General features: G+C 45.4%; 1 protein-coding gene across 1 annotated transcript in view; it reads right to left on the reverse strand.

The window, feature by feature from the left end:
• aif1l (allograft inflammatory factor 1-like) overlaps positions 1-11,711 on the reverse strand; it is a 63,343-nt gene extending 51,632 nt beyond the window's left edge. Inside the window, exons 1-2 of the mRNA XM_039764393.1 lie at positions 11,589-11,711; positions 11,426-11,487 (exon numbers count right to left, since the gene is read on the reverse strand). Coding sequence (XP_039620327.1) covers positions 11,426-11,487; positions 11,589-11,613 — 87 coding nt within the window. The 5' untranslated portion in view covers positions 11,614-11,711. The remainder of the gene's footprint in view (positions 1-11,425; positions 11,488-11,588) is intronic.
• Positions 11,712-15,652: the final 3,941 nt, after the last annotated feature.

The following is a 15,652-nucleotide window of genomic DNA, read 5'->3' on the forward strand; positions in this document are numbered from 1 at the left end:
GATTTTTTCCTCACACACGCTTACGTCACTACGCATGCGCTTTCTGAGAACTTTTATCTAAGCCCCACGATGGCTCCTAAACGTGCTGCTTTTTCTAAGACTTCTGACAATAAAACTAAGTGCCGGAGGAAGATGCTTGCTATCTAGGAGAAGGTGAAACTCTTGGATATGATCAAAGATGGCAATACCCTACAAAAGCCTCCTCACGCCAGCAACTGTCTATCAAGATGTTCTTCAGCCGCGCACCCAGACACCCACTGCCTACTCCTAGTACTCCTTCAGCGGATGAAGACAACGACGCACCTGCTGAAGATACTGCACCACCTCTGAAGACTCTCCTACTGAGGTTGTGCCATCATAGATTAGTGTTTGTGTGCAATTAAATGTACAGTACAATAATCTACTATAGAAAAGCGCTCGGGATTGTCCTTCCGTCCCGTGAGTGCAAAAGGTATTCGCTTATTACAGACTTACTACTTGCGGCTTGAGGTACAAAGAGCTGATGTGAGCAGAGATCTGGTGCTCCCATCATCCCCTTGCTTTTGTGCGCGATGCGCTGGAAAAATAGACAAAATTATGTCTCTGGAAATCATTCATGTTGATGGAGTACAATTGCCTCACCGCGTAGTAAATATCAGAGGAGATGGTGCTTGCTTATTCTCATCTATAGCTTATTTAGTGCATGAAACTCCGTCTTTAGCGGTACAGATTCGGGCTGACATTGTACGACTTTGGACAGGCACTTGAGGGGATAAAAAAGAAAAAACGTAGGTTTTCAGGAGATGTTATTAATGGACACTTTGATGTTCTCATTCCCTACACTTACATGCCTGATGTACACATGGAGCGCATAAAAATTGAGGATAAAAGTCGGTCGCCTTAAAAGGCAAGTGCGCCTAGTAATATGATATTTGTAACGTCTAATATGTTTTATTTTCTCTTATTTTGTCTAATATATTGGTTAATACGAGTGTAATGGTGACTAAAGTGTGTTATTTCATGTCTAGAGGGCTCTAATAATGTTAAAAAATCATATTTAGAAGGTTGTAAACAGGTTTTCTATGCTCTAACTGCAAAAATATAGATAGATAGAGATAGATAGATAGATACTTTATTAATCCCAAGGGGAAATTCACATAATCCAGCAGCAGTATACTGATACAAAGAAACAATATTAAATGAAATAGTAATAAAAATGAAAAGAATTAAAATAAATTAATGTTAGCATTTACTCCCCCGGGTGGAATTGAAGAGTCGCATAGTGTGGGGGAGGAACGATCTCCTCAGTCTGTCAGTGGAGCAGGACAGTGACAAAAGTCTGTCACTGAAGCTGCTCCTCTGTCTGGAGATGACACTGTTCAGTGGATGCAGTGGATTATTCATGACTGACAGGAGTTTGCTTAATGCCCGTCGCTCTGCCACAGATGTTAAACTGTCCAACTTTACTTCTACAGTAGAGCCTGCCTTCTTAACAAGTTTGTCCAGGCATGAGGCGTCTTTCATCTTTATGCTGCCACCCCAGCACACCACCGCGTAAAGAGGGCACTCGCCACAACCGTCTGGTAGAACATCTGCAGCATCTTACTGCAGATGTTGAAGGATGCCAACCTTCTCAGAAAGTATATTCTGCTCTGAGCTTTCTTACATAGAGCATCAGTATTGGCAGTCCAGTCCAATTTGTCATCCAGCTGCACTCCCAGATATTTAAAGGTCTGCACCCTCTGCACAGTCACCTCTGATGATCACAGGGTCTATGAGGGGCCTAGGCCTCCTAAAATCCACCACCAGCTCCTTGGTCTTGCTGGTGTTAAGGTGTAAGTGGTTTGAGTCGCACCATTTAACAAAGTCTTTGATTAACTTTCTGTACTCCTCCTCCTGCCCACTCCTGATGCAGCCCACAATAGCAGTGTCATCAGTGAACTTTTGCACATGGCAGGACTCCGAGTCATATTGGAAGTATAAATATTCGATTTATAAATAAAGAATCCTACTTCGCGAAAATTCATTTATCACGGTAGAGTCTGGAACGGATTAACTGTGATAAACGAGGGTTCACTGTAATGGCACTGACAAGTTACATCAGTCACCAAAAGTATGAGCTGACAATTCCATCATGCAAACGAGCAGCTTCAGGGGAGCCTAGAAGTCTGTCCAGCCTGCCAAAGTCTCATATAAACACAGCCTGGTGTGGCAAAAGTGAGCGACCCTTTGAGGGATAGCAAGCCCCCCGATGAGCGATGTAAAGTCCTAAGGGTCCTCTCAGCACTCCGTGCCGGCCCTACGATATGGAACATGACATGACGTGAAGTAACATATAATGTTAATCCAGGCAGTCATTTTCTAACCCTCTTAGTCCTGAACAAGGTCACAGGGGTATGCTGGAGCCTATCCCAGATAGCATAGGGTGCAAGGCAGGAACAAACCCTGGACAGAGCGCCAGTCCATCACAGGGCGATCACACACATACACACACACACATACACACACACACACACACACACACACACACACACGGGCCAATTAACAGTTCAACTAACCTGCATGTCTTTGGACTGTGGGAGGAAACCGGAGCACCCAAAGGAAAACCCCACAGACACGGGGAGAACATGCAACCTCTATGTAGGGAGGACCTGGAACGTGAACCCTGGTCTTCTTACTGCAAGGCAGCAATGCTACCACTGCACCACCACTAATGTTGATCCAGTTTACAGTTATGACTCAATAATATAACTATAAGGTCTCAAAGGAGCAGGGATGACCATAAACCCCTGGCTTGTATAGAAAAGGGCAAAGAGGAAACTTTATAATCAATGATTTGGTTGCAAAAGTAGCAAATACAAAAAAAAAAGGCTCAGCAAAGCAAAAAGAGACAATCCTCAGCAAACAAGTCCCGATATAAAAGCCAAAAGAATAATCCAGGAACAGAGCACAAACATTATTAAAAAAATATCAGTAAATCCAGAGAGAAAAAGCAACATCCCTTTAAACTCAGCCACACTGTCTTTGACCCACTTGTGGGGCGGAAAAATAATTAAAAAAAATATATATATATATACCATAAAATCCTTCATTTCCTCACTGCTATGATTAAAGTGCAGTGTTTTGCCGTTAAAATGCTGCACCGCTAAACCTGGTATCACACTACAAAGTTTTTTTCTTCCCTCAAAGACAGACAGACAGACAGACAGACAGACAGACAGACAGACAGACAGACAGACAGACAGACAGACAGACAGACGGATAGATAGATAGATAGATAGATAGATAGATAGATAGATAGATAGATAGATAGATAGATAGATCCTGTTTAGTGGATGCAGTGGATTCTCCATGATTGACAGTTGCCTGCTCAGCGCCCGTCGCTCTGCCACGGATGTCAAACTGACCACAATAGAGCCTGCCTTCCTCACCAGTTTGTCCAGGCGTGATACGTCCCTCTTCTTTATGCTGCCTCCCCAGCACACCACAATGTAGAAGATGGCGCTCACCACAACTGTCTGATAGAACATCTGCAGCATCTTATTGCAGATGTTGAAGGATGCCAATCTTCTAAGGAAGTATAGTCAGCTCTGTCCTCTCTTACACAGAGCATCAGTATTGGCAGTCCAGTCCAATTTATCATCCAGCTGCACTCCCAGGTATTTATAGGTCTGCACCTTTTGCACAGTCACCTCTGATGATCACGGGGTCCATGAGGGGCCTGGGCCTCCTAAAATCCACCACCAGCTCCTTGGTTTTGCTGGTGTTCAGGTGTAGGTGGTTTGAATCGCACCATTTAACAAAGTCTTTGATTAGGCTCCTGTACTCCTCCTCCTGCCCACTCCTCATGCAGCCCACCATAGCAGTGTTGTCAGCGAACTTTTTCACGTGGCAGGACTCCGAGTTGTATTGGAAGTCTGATGTATGTTGGCTGAACAGGACCGGAGAAAGTCCAGTCCCCTGTGGTGCTCCTGTGCTGCTGACCACAATGTCAGACCTGCAGTTCCCGAGACGCACATACTGAGGTCTGCCTGTAAGATAGTCCACGATCCATGACACCAGGTGTGAATCTACTCCCATCTCTGTCAGCTTGTCCCTGAGGAGCAGAGGTTGGATGGTGCTGAAGGCGCTAGAGAAATCCAATGTTTAACATTGTTGCATCACAGCCACATCTGCACCACAATGGCTTTTTTGCACGTCCTGATTCCATTGTGTACAATCTGACAGACAGCATTGTCTGCTCAATGAAAGGGGGGTCTCAACTTTCAAATGCCACTTTCTATGTTTTCCACTTTCTGTAATTCAAATTTTTGATAACCTGGCAAACACAAAAACTTCATATAAAGAAAAAGGTTTTATTCTTCACAAAAACTGCTCTGTCACACAGTGAAGCTCCGTAGAGCACAATGGCAAAAATAGAGGTATCTAAATCATAAGGTAACCCAAGGTGAACACGGTCCTGGCACAGAATCACAAGGTGAAGTCAAAAAAACAGCACACAGAGGTCAGAGAAATCAAAAGGCACAGAAAAAGAAAAAAAAAAAAAACACAGGGGCTCACCAAAATTTCCTAGCGCATTTGGAATGAACCACCAGGAACTATGGGAGACCCTCCAATTTATTGGTCAGTTCCTGGCGGTGATTGGCAGGTGGCCAGGGGTCCACCCACAACACCCATGGAACATAGTCGAGCATAAGCAATGGCAAAAAGACACAAATAAATTTAATATGTACAAAACCGAAGAGAGACGACATACAACGTGAATTTGAATCCCCGTCAGGTGGAGCACCTCTGGCTGAGCCATGACAGCAGCAGAAAATGAACAACAACAAAGCTGAATTCAAAGGTAAACTGTTACTCCACAAGGAAGGGCTGATCTCAGCGGACAGAACTACCCAGAGGGCGGAGTCAGGATCGATGACGTCAGAGTGCCCCACCTCCGGTGGCCCCACCCACAAAGATCAGGAGACAGCAGAGAATTTGAAGAGAAAGAATATAATTCAGGAATTACAATAAAGAATGAAATTAATCGAAACAACAAAAACATAAATAATAACTCCAAATTAACACAAACAACAATAAAACATATTTTTGAGCCAATTTATGACCAACTACGTTGAGGTGAATGGCTTGTACTCTTCGGAGCTGATCTTACATTCTTTCACTACCACGTCATTTAATTTAATTTGCTCACTCACAGTGTGATGAAGAAGGACAAAGAGGACCACCTGCAAGAAGTCAGTAATGGGAAGTGGAGCTCATGTCACGGCTCCGCTGAGAGACCCCTGGCATGCAGGAAGGCACTTTATTATTTTTGACTGGTACTGCAGCCCTTGCCTATTTAGTGACATTGTGGACTAAGCCAGCCATTGGAGTTTTGAGGTCCTCAGTGGAGGGGTCTTTTCTTAAAGCCTCCTCTCATGTCCTCCATGTGCTCAAGAAAAACGTTTCTGCCCAAAATTCACTCCGAGTTCAAGTGGTCTCTCGTGAGTAAAACTAATATATTGGCAACTTTACTCTTTACATTCCAGTAACTGACGAAAGGCATACAGCAAACGCCTCTCGTGGGGCCAGACAAAACAATGAATCACTCTCATTGGAGGGGGGAGAACAACAGTTAGAGGGAACAGCTGCATACGCACACACTGTGACATTGGCTGAAGTCATTTGTTGAGACCTTATGTGACCCTGAGCCAGCTGACAACCTCCTGTTGTCCTTCAGAAGACAAAGAGCAAGTGTATGAGGGGGCAACAGGGTGGGAAACCAGCAGGCTCCCAGTGCCAACGTCAGCTCAGCCACCCAAGCCATGTGCTATACTGAGCTGACATGTTTTTCCGAGGACGGGGACTCCAGAAGTCAAATGATATAAAACCAGTAGACCCCCAGGATGAATCCCGACTCTGCTTTCCTACTTGAGATTTACATTTATTTGTTTATCAGACTTACGAAAGCGTAATCAAGTAAACATCAGGCTGGGGGGCACTTTGAGAACAATTGTGACAAGACAGGTCAGGTCAGGTTGGGGGGCATGCACTGGTACAGCAGGTTGCCGCACCCATTGGCAAACACCTATCTAACCCCCCCCCAATAGGCAGACACGCAGTCCAGTCTCACCTTCCGGAAATGACCCTGTATCTGCCACAGCCAGGTGATAAGTGGGCATCCCCTGGCCTGGCCCACCCACTTGGGTCTTCAACAATGAGGATCCTGTGAGCCGGATCATCCTCGGGTCATCACGCCACATGGCCATAGTGCCATAACTGATACTCCCTCACAATGCAGGTCATCCTCATTCGGGACTTTGTGAGCAACACAAAGTCACACCAGTGACACCCAAGGATTCTCTGAAGTGACACCAAAGGAGTCCAGTCTTCATCTCAGGTCACTGGATAGTGTCCATGTCTCACAAACAGGAAGCACCAGGACTCTGAAGACTTGGACCTTTGTTCTTTTGCAGAGATATGAGGAGTGCCACACCTACACTTCCCAGCGACCTCAGGACCCAACCGCTCTCCCAAACTGTCTGCTGACTTCATAAGAAGAGTCACCAGAGACATGAACGCCACTGCCGAGGTAATTAAACCTCTCAACAAGGTCGACACTCTCTCCACACTGCTGATGGCCGTGCCCACGAGGTCATTCAAGACCTGCATGTTGGTTTTTATCAGGACCCTCGCAAGCCCAGACCCTCAGAGTCCTCACTCAGTCTCTCGAGAGCCCCAATCAGAGCGTCCATTGAAGATTACAGCATCGTCGACAAAGTCAAGATCAGTGAATCTCTCTTCACCAACAGATGCCACTCAGTTGCTGGACCCCACGACCCTGCCCAACACCACCCAGTCCAGGCAAGCATTGAACAGAACAGAAGCAGAACACACCCTTGACGTACTCCAGAATCAACTGAGAAAAACACAGATGGTCTGCCTCCACGCTACACAACACTCACAGTACTAGTGCCACAGGCCAGCCATGATATCCAGCAACCTTGAGAGGATCCCACAAAGTCTCAGGATGTCCCGCAGGATTAGGGTGCACAATTGATCATCCCAAGTGAAGAGCTCTCAGCCATACAGAACACCAGAGCAGTGCATCACTCCTTCACTACAAAAGCCATTGATTAGACGGAAATACACTCAATAAGGGGGCTTCAAATGCTGCTTAAACACACTGAGGGGTGCGATTGTCTACTGCTGGTAACAATGGAGCTGGGCCACCATAACTTTACCGGCATCTAACAGCCTGTTGGAGCCACAGGAATCCAGGGTGAAGTGACGTGTTGAGTGTCCCTGATTGCTCTGGAGGAATATGTCCGGCAATCCATCTTAATAAAAGGACAAATGTCTGTGTGTCTGTCTGGTTGCTATGTCTCTGTTATCTAACAGATGGTGCATCACAAACATTAGCACTGCTATTATGAATCCCACACCAAATGGCACATAACAGAGACATAGCAACTGGACAGACACACAGAGCTGCAGATGTTGACATCCAACAGAGAGCAACTCATCCGTTTTAATAAAAGGACAACTGTGTATCTGTATGTCTGTCCAGTTGCTGTGTCTCTGCTACATGCTGTTTGGTATGGGATTTGTGAAAACGGGGCTAATGTTTGTGACACACCATCTGTTGGAATGACAAAGACAATGCATTTTATTACTACAAATGTTTGTGATGCACCGCTTGTTAGAATGACAAATGCAATGCATTCTGTTACAAGAAATGTTTGTGATGTTCTTCCACCTGTTGGAATACATTTGAATGATAAATGTGATGCATTTGATCACTATAAGTGTTTGTGATGCATCATATGTTGGAAATACATATGAAATGTATTTTATCACCACAGATGTTTGAGATGTGTCATCTGTTGGAATGACAAATGCGATGTGTTTTATCATTACAAATCTTTGTGACGCACCATCTGTTGGAATGACAAAGGCAATCCATTTTATTACTCCAAACGTTTGTGATGCACCATTTGTTGAAATGAGAAATGCAATGCATTCTGTTAGAACAAATTTTGTGATGTGCCACCTGCTGGAATAAATTTGAATGATAAATGTGATGCATTTTATCACTATAAATGTTTGTGATGCATCATATGTTGGAAATACATATGACATTTATTTTATCACCTCAGATGTTTGAGATATGCCATCTGTGAGAATGAGAAAGGCAATGCATTTTATTACTACATGCATTACAAGATACATTCCAATAGATGGTAGACTGCAAAAGCTAACGCTAAGATCTACGTTGATTATTTAGATGTCAACCCATCATAGATGGGTAAAAAAACAGTAATGAATAAATAAAAAAATACGCAAATAAACACAACTACTGTGAAATGTGATAATAAATACAGTAGTAACAAAATTAAATGTGAGTGTGAATAATTAAATGTGTTGCGAGATATAGTTTTGTTGTATTTATTTAATTCTTTCTACAATAAACTAAGACATTAAGCCCCGAATTGAAAGCTGTCCCCTTCACCTATCAAAGGCGAGAGGGCGGGCTCTAGCAAGTCCTGTGTTTTGATTGGCCAGTCATGCGCACCGTGGACGTAGTCACTTTGCCTGACTTGAGAATCCCGCGCCTCGTGTGGCTGCTCTAAACTGTGACTGATACAAGGAAAAGCGGCCCAGAGTGAGTGTGGCAAGCGGTGACTTTAACACAAATATCTCCAAATATAAATATAAATGCGGCACTCTGTAACACTCGAAGGTTTACGTCTACGTTGAGGATGATTCACCAATGAAAACGCAGCACTCGCTAGAGCCCGCCCTCTCAACGCTAACGAGTGAAAGTGGTAAGTTTTTATTTCAGGGTGTATGTCATGTTCGGGGCCGGTGTCACGGAAAAAAAAAATCAATGAATAAATAACAACATAAAAACATAAACAAATAAGCAACACGACAAATACGTCGTGAAAAATGTATTTATACTCGGAGCCAACTCAAGGGTACAAGGCGCCCCCTAGTCAGTGTTGGGAGTAGGCGCACACAATTTCTAAATGACATCGAACAACACGTCCCCGTTGGACACTCGCTTGCTCTGATGGGGGTTTGGGGGGGCTGGGCTGAGTGAGGGAAGCCCCCTTTGAGCATCGGCGTGCTCGTGACCGCAAATGCACTCGAACAACAGGGGGTGGAGTGGGGCGTCCCCCTTGGAGATCATTGGTGGAGACAGAAACCGACACGCTTCTGCATCTTTTAGGGAGACCGGGGTTCACGTCCTGCGTACTAGCTGTGTGGAGTTTGCAAGTCCTCCCCCTGTACGTTTGGGTTTTGGTGCCCCACCTCCCCCCACCATGTCATGTGCCCATTGCTGTACCCTGTTTATTCTCACAATTTATGTTTTTATTTATTTATTTATTGTCACATTTCACCGTGCGTTTACTTATTGGCACATTTTATTAGAGTACTGACTTACAATTCTGTAGGTTTATATTAAAAAACAAAACAAAAAAAACAGCACTGCTTTAGTGTACTTGAGTTAAAAACATATTGGATTGTGATCAACCTCTCAATCTTTCTGTATCTAGCGCCTTTAAAAAACCCACATTCCCTACAAACTTTATAAAGCAAACCAGGAAGGAAATTGAAAGCAACAAGATAACAACTTGAAAGAGATTCAAATGCACAGCACACTCAGACATATTTCGCTGCCCACCACTGTATATAGCGCCTTGCATAATTTAAACAACTTTATCAAACCACACCACTTTCTAAAACCCGCACAGCTAGGGGGCTGGAGCCTGCAAGCACAGGACACCAGACAGGCTGAGCGCCGGTTGATCACACGGTGAACACACAACACACACACACACACACACACACACACACTAGGGGCCATATTAGCGTCGCCAGTCCACCTAACCTGCATGTCATCAGCAGACCTTCATCACTGGGGCCCTGAAGTTTGAACTGTTATTGGGGGTCCAACTACGACCAGCAACATGGCCTGGCTAGCCACTCTTATCGTCTTGGATGGCTTTATTCCATTAAAAGTTACTACAAATGTTTAAAAAACGTATCCACCACATCTCAGATTTTAATTAAAGCTTTGTGTACTGGATTGGTATTATTAATAATATTAATATTATTGTTTAAATAATAATAAAAACGGGGCGGCACGGTGGCACTGCTGCCTCGCAGTTAGGAGACCTGCGGGTTCGCCTCCCGGGTCCTCCCTGCGTGGCGTTGGCATGTTCTCCCGGGTACTCCGGATTCCACCCACAGTCCAAAGAAATGCAGGTTAGGTGTGTGCCCGGGGTTTGTTTCCTTACGCCCTGTGTTGTCTGGGATTGGCTCCAGCAGACCCTTTGGATATAGCGGGTTGGATAAGGAATGGATGGAGTAATTTAAATTATGTGGATTGGGGTCTCAGGATTAGGGGCCCTAAAGCCGAAGCATCATAGTAGATCCCTCAGTGGTCTTTGGACTGCAAATGTGTGTGTTTTTGTGGGTGCGGGTAAAAACCCACAGAGGCACAAGGAGAACATGCAAACTCCACGCAGGGAGGACGCAGGCCGTGAACCCTGTTCTTCACAACTGCGATACAGCAGCTCGAAGCCCCCATGAAGCTCCACAAGTTTATCAATCAAACGGAATTATTTTAAAACAAACGAGCGCACCCTAATAGACAGCAGTGTTGGCACCCACACCAGCCAAATGCTCGATTAGATTTGAATCTCAAAGTTGAATGAATTTTGTGTGAATGTCCACCTCCCGTGCGATTAACTGGCGTCTGGGTGAGGTGTGTGCGCGAATACGCCCTTCTAGGGCTTTACTTTCTTATTTTAGTTGCTATTGTTCTTCTGCAAGTGACAGCAAGTTTAAGAACAATGTAAATTATTTCGCATTAAATGTATTCTTGCATTTTTTCTACATGGAGCTTATCTGCTACTATATGTCAAGAGCCAAAGCCGCGACTTAATCCCTGTGGTCACGAAAATCGGACATCTTAGCCTTGCGGGTGAGAAAACACCTGGAGAAACCCCACCTAAATATAAGCAGAACTCACACATCCTAAACCGGGAGTCACCACACTGGCGACTGACCCCCAGTCCCGGATACTTAAGGCAACCTCTCGCCACTGCGCCAGCATGTCGCCCATTGACAAAAGTGATCTTTATATTTCTTGTAATGTGGCGGCGTCTTTTATTTTGCATCGAACGACTGTTTTCCTGACTAAACAACCCTCAGCTCGGGACCCGCAGACATCGCCTATCTCAGGAACAACTTGGCTCCCCACTCGCATTCCACGTTTGGGAATCCACTTGAGTTTGAAAACATCGGACAACAACAAACGGGCATGTCGCTTACTGCTGATCAACCCAGCGGACGGCGCAGCTTCGCAGATGGGGCAGCGGCAGCCCACCGTTCAAACCGGGGAGTCACCACCGTGAGTGCGCATGCAGCAAGTAGCTATAAAGCGCCTTACTCGGTTTACTTCTTCGAGCTTCTCCTGTTGCTGAGTTTTCAGCGCTCCAAACGCCTTTCCACCTAAAAAGAAAAAGACAACGTAAAAAAATAAAAATCACCAGCGAATCAGCACCGCTAACTTCTGTGCCCCTGGCCCCCTGCGACCACTTCTAACTGCTCACCTTGTAGGTTTACGTTGGAGGGCATCTTGATCGAAGTTTTCCGAGAAGATTTGTGAGCGCGACACGAGCGGCGCCTTTTCACTCTCACTTTCCGTCACTCCCGCTGCTTATCTGCGACGCCCAGGTGCTTGAAAACGCTTTCTGGTCCCAGCACGCCCTCTGCTGGACACTGACGGCAAGTCAGCGTAGGGGAAAACAATGAGAGTGTTTAGTTTTTGCTGTGTCTTTGCACACATTCAGATGGGACGCAAATTAACAACAGGTTGATTCCTCCTTTATTCAGATAAAATATGAACAAGCATTGAGCAGAAACCCCCGCAGCCCCCGGATGTCGGTCTCGATCCTTCTCTGGATCACCCCTTATTTTTTTTTTACTGAAACTGAACTGATCTCATCTCATCTCCTGATCTGATGATGTAATCTCCTGAAATGTCCCCTTTTGCTATCCCGTCCGTTGACCTCTTTACCCTTTACAAAAAAAAACTTCGCTTAAACTGAACTTTTCTTTATATGGTATATACAACAAAGAGAAGTAAAAGAGACATTTCTCTAATCAATATATAACATAACCAAAATACTGCCTCGCAGTATGGAGACCTGGTTTTGCTTCCCGGGTCCTCCCTGCATGGAGTTTTCATGTTCTCCCCGTGTCTGCTTGGGTTTCCTCCCACAGTCCAAAGACATACAGGTTAGGTGCATTGGCAATCCTAAATTGTCCTTAGTGTGTGCTTGGTTTGTATGTGTGTGCCCTGCCTGGGGTTTGTTCCTGCCTTGCGCCCTCTGCTGGCTGGGATTGGCTCCAGCAGACCCCGTGACCCTGTGTTAGGATACAGCGGGTTGGAGACTGACTGACTGACTGAAATTACAGTTGTTTTTCCCCATACATACCAGTTTCATAGGGTCACAGGGTCCTAATGTACAGAGCTCAGTGAAATTCTTACTTGCTTGTGTCACCAAGCCGCTGGAGATGATTCAGAATGCAGCGGCACGTCTGTAGGTGGGCACAGGTCACTGCTCTTGACATGAAATTCAAATCAAATGAGTAATCAATGGGTCAGCACCTGTTTCTATAAAGACACTTGTTACCTCTGTTCCTTCTCGACTACTCGGGTCCGCTGATGAACGACGTCTCATGATGCCATCTCTGTGAGTCATCAAATCTTTTTAAGGGTGTAGATGCCTACCTCCATTTCAAGTGTTTGAAGACCCTCTTGTTCTTGGTTTCATGCCAGGAAATAGCAGCACAGATGTGATGTTTGCTCTGAGGGTGTAGATGGAGAATCTTTAAAGAAGGCCAGAAGGAGTTGCATTGTCTTTGTGGACCTGGAGAAAGCAAATGACAGGGTGACAGAGGAGATGTGGTATTGTATGAGGAAGTCGGGAGTGGCAGAGAATTACATAAGAGTGGTACAGGATATAAACGAGGGAAGTGTGAGGGTGGTGAGGTCTGTGGTAGGAGTGACGGCGGTGGGATTACATCAGGGATCGGCTCTGAGGCCTTTCTTGTTTGCAGTGGTGATGGACAGGTTGACAGATGAGATTAGACAGGAGTCCCCGTGGACTGAGATGTTTGCTGATGACATTGTGATCTGTAGCGAGAGAAGGGAGTAGGCTGAGAAGACCCTGAAGAGGTGGAGATCTGCTCTAGAGAGGAGAGGAATGAAGGTCAGTAGGCCCACCAAGACAGAATACATGTGTGTGAATGACAGGGAGGTCAGTGGAATGGTGAGGATGACGGGAGTAGAGTTGGTGAAGGTGGAGGAGTTTAAATACTTGGGATCAACAGTACAGAGTAATGGAGATTGTGGAAGAGAAGTGAAGAAGAGAGTGCAGGCAGGGTGGAGAAGAGTGTCAGGAGTGATTTGTGACAGACGGGTATCAGCAAGAGTGAAAGGGAAGGTCTACAGGACGGTAGTGAGACCAACTGTGTTATATGGGTCAGAGACGGTGGCACAGGAGGCAGAGCTGGAGGTGGCAGAGTTAAAGATTTGCATTGGGTGTGACGAGGATGGACAGGATTAGAAATGAGGACATTAGAGGGTCAGCTCAGGTTGGACAATTGGGAGACAAAGTCAGAGAGGCGAGATTGCGTTGGTTTGGACATGTGCAGAGGAGAGATGCTGGGTATACTGGGAGAAGGGTGGTAAGGATAGAGCTGCCAAGTAAGAAGGCCTAAGAGAAGGTTTATGGATGAGGTGAGAGAGGACATGCAGGTGATGGGTGTGACAGAGCAAGATGACGAGGACAGGAAGATATGGAAGAAGACGATCCACTGTGGCAACCCCTAACGGGAGCAGCCGAAAGAAGAAGAAGACCTTTTTGGTTGGTAAATTCCTGTCCTAATTGTTAATGGCTTTGATAGGTTCTCGTAACCAAGAAAGTGTATGAATTTTGTTCTGCGCTTTCCACCTGTGATGATCTGTCCTGTACCCTGCTCCTGTCACACTTGTCCCCAGACTGTCCCCCAGACTGATGCTGACCTCTTTTGTAAATTGCTTTGGACAGAAGTGCCTGCTAAGTAAATAAACGTGAAATGTAAATAAACATGCAATATTTTCATCTCTTTGCTCCACAAGGCTTAGTCTCAAATGGACAAAGCTGGCCGCACTGTCAGGATGACGTTCTTTGATTTCTCCAGCGCCTTCAGTACCATCCAGCCATCCCTGTTAAGGGGTCACCTCAGAGATATGCTGGTAAATGAGCCTGTGGGGTCCTGAAGATGGACTATCTGTCAGGGTAAACCACAGTTTTTGAGACTCTGTGAGCAACACTGGAGCACCACGAGGCACAGGCCTGTCTGCTTCTCTCTTCACTCTGTGCATCTCCTTAATTGGAAAATGTTGGAATTTCTAGTCAGTTATTTTTACCCTCTTTGCATAAAACTTCAGTCCACTTGGTGGCAGTAATGCATCTAAAGTTGGTTTGACAACTACCATTTAACAAAAGAACTATAAATAAAGCAGCACGTCAAGTCATTTGTGGAAATTCTCAGATGATTCTGCTCTTAAGGGGGTGTACTGATAAGGGGGGTGAGACAGAAGAGAGGAGTCAGGGGGAAAAGTTGGAGAATTACCTGCAACTCAACAGCAACAAAACCAAAAAACTGCTTATTAACTTTTGCTGCACCAAAGTGCCTCTGTGTCTGGTGGGTGCAGAGGTGGTCCACTCGTACAACTACTGGGGGGTCCACATCAATAACAGGTTGGACTGGACTCAGCACACAGAGGAACTATAGAAGAAGGGGCAGAGCAGAGCTTCTTCCTAATCAAGGAGTTTGTTAAATGATGCGACTCAAACCACCTACAAAACCAAGAAGCTGGTGGTGGATTTTAGGAGGCCCAGGCCCCTCATGGACCCCGTGATCATCAAAGGTGACTGTGTAGAGGGTGCAGACCTATAAATACCTGGGAGTGCAGCTGGATGATAAACTGGACTGGACTGCCAATACTGATGCTCTGTGTAAGAGAGGACACAGCTGACTATACTTCATTAGAAGACTGCCGTCCTTCAACATCTGCAATAAGATGCTGCAGATGTTCTACCAGACAGTTGTGGCGAGCGCCCTCTTCTACACGGTGGTGTGCTGAGGAGGCAGCATAAAGAAGAAGGACGCCTCACGCCTGGACAAACTGGTGAGGAAGGCAGGCTCTATTGTAGACACAGAGCTGGACAGTTTGACATCCATGGCAGAGTGACGGGCGCTGAGCAGACTCCTGTCAATCATGGAGAATCCACTGCATCCACTGAACAGGATCATCTCCAGACAGAGGAGCAGCATCAGCGACAGACTGCTGTCACCATCCTGCTCCACTGACAGACTGAGGAGACCCCACACTATGCGACTCTTCAATTCAACTCGGGGGGGATAAACGTTAACATTATACAAAGTTATTGTCTATTATACCTGCATTGTTATCACTCTTTAATTTAATATTGTTCTTTATCAGTATGCTGCTGCTGGAGTATGGGAATTTCCCCTTGGGATTAATAAAGTATCTATCTATGTATCTATCTATGTATCTATCTATGTATCTATCTATGTATCTATCTATGTATCTATCTAT

This window comes from Polypterus senegalus, chromosome 9, assembly GCF_016835505.1.
Source record: "Polypterus senegalus isolate Bchr_013 chromosome 9, ASM1683550v1, whole genome shotgun sequence".
Taxonomy (NCBI): Eukaryota; Metazoa; Chordata; class Cladistia; order Polypteriformes; family Polypteridae; genus Polypterus; species Polypterus senegalus.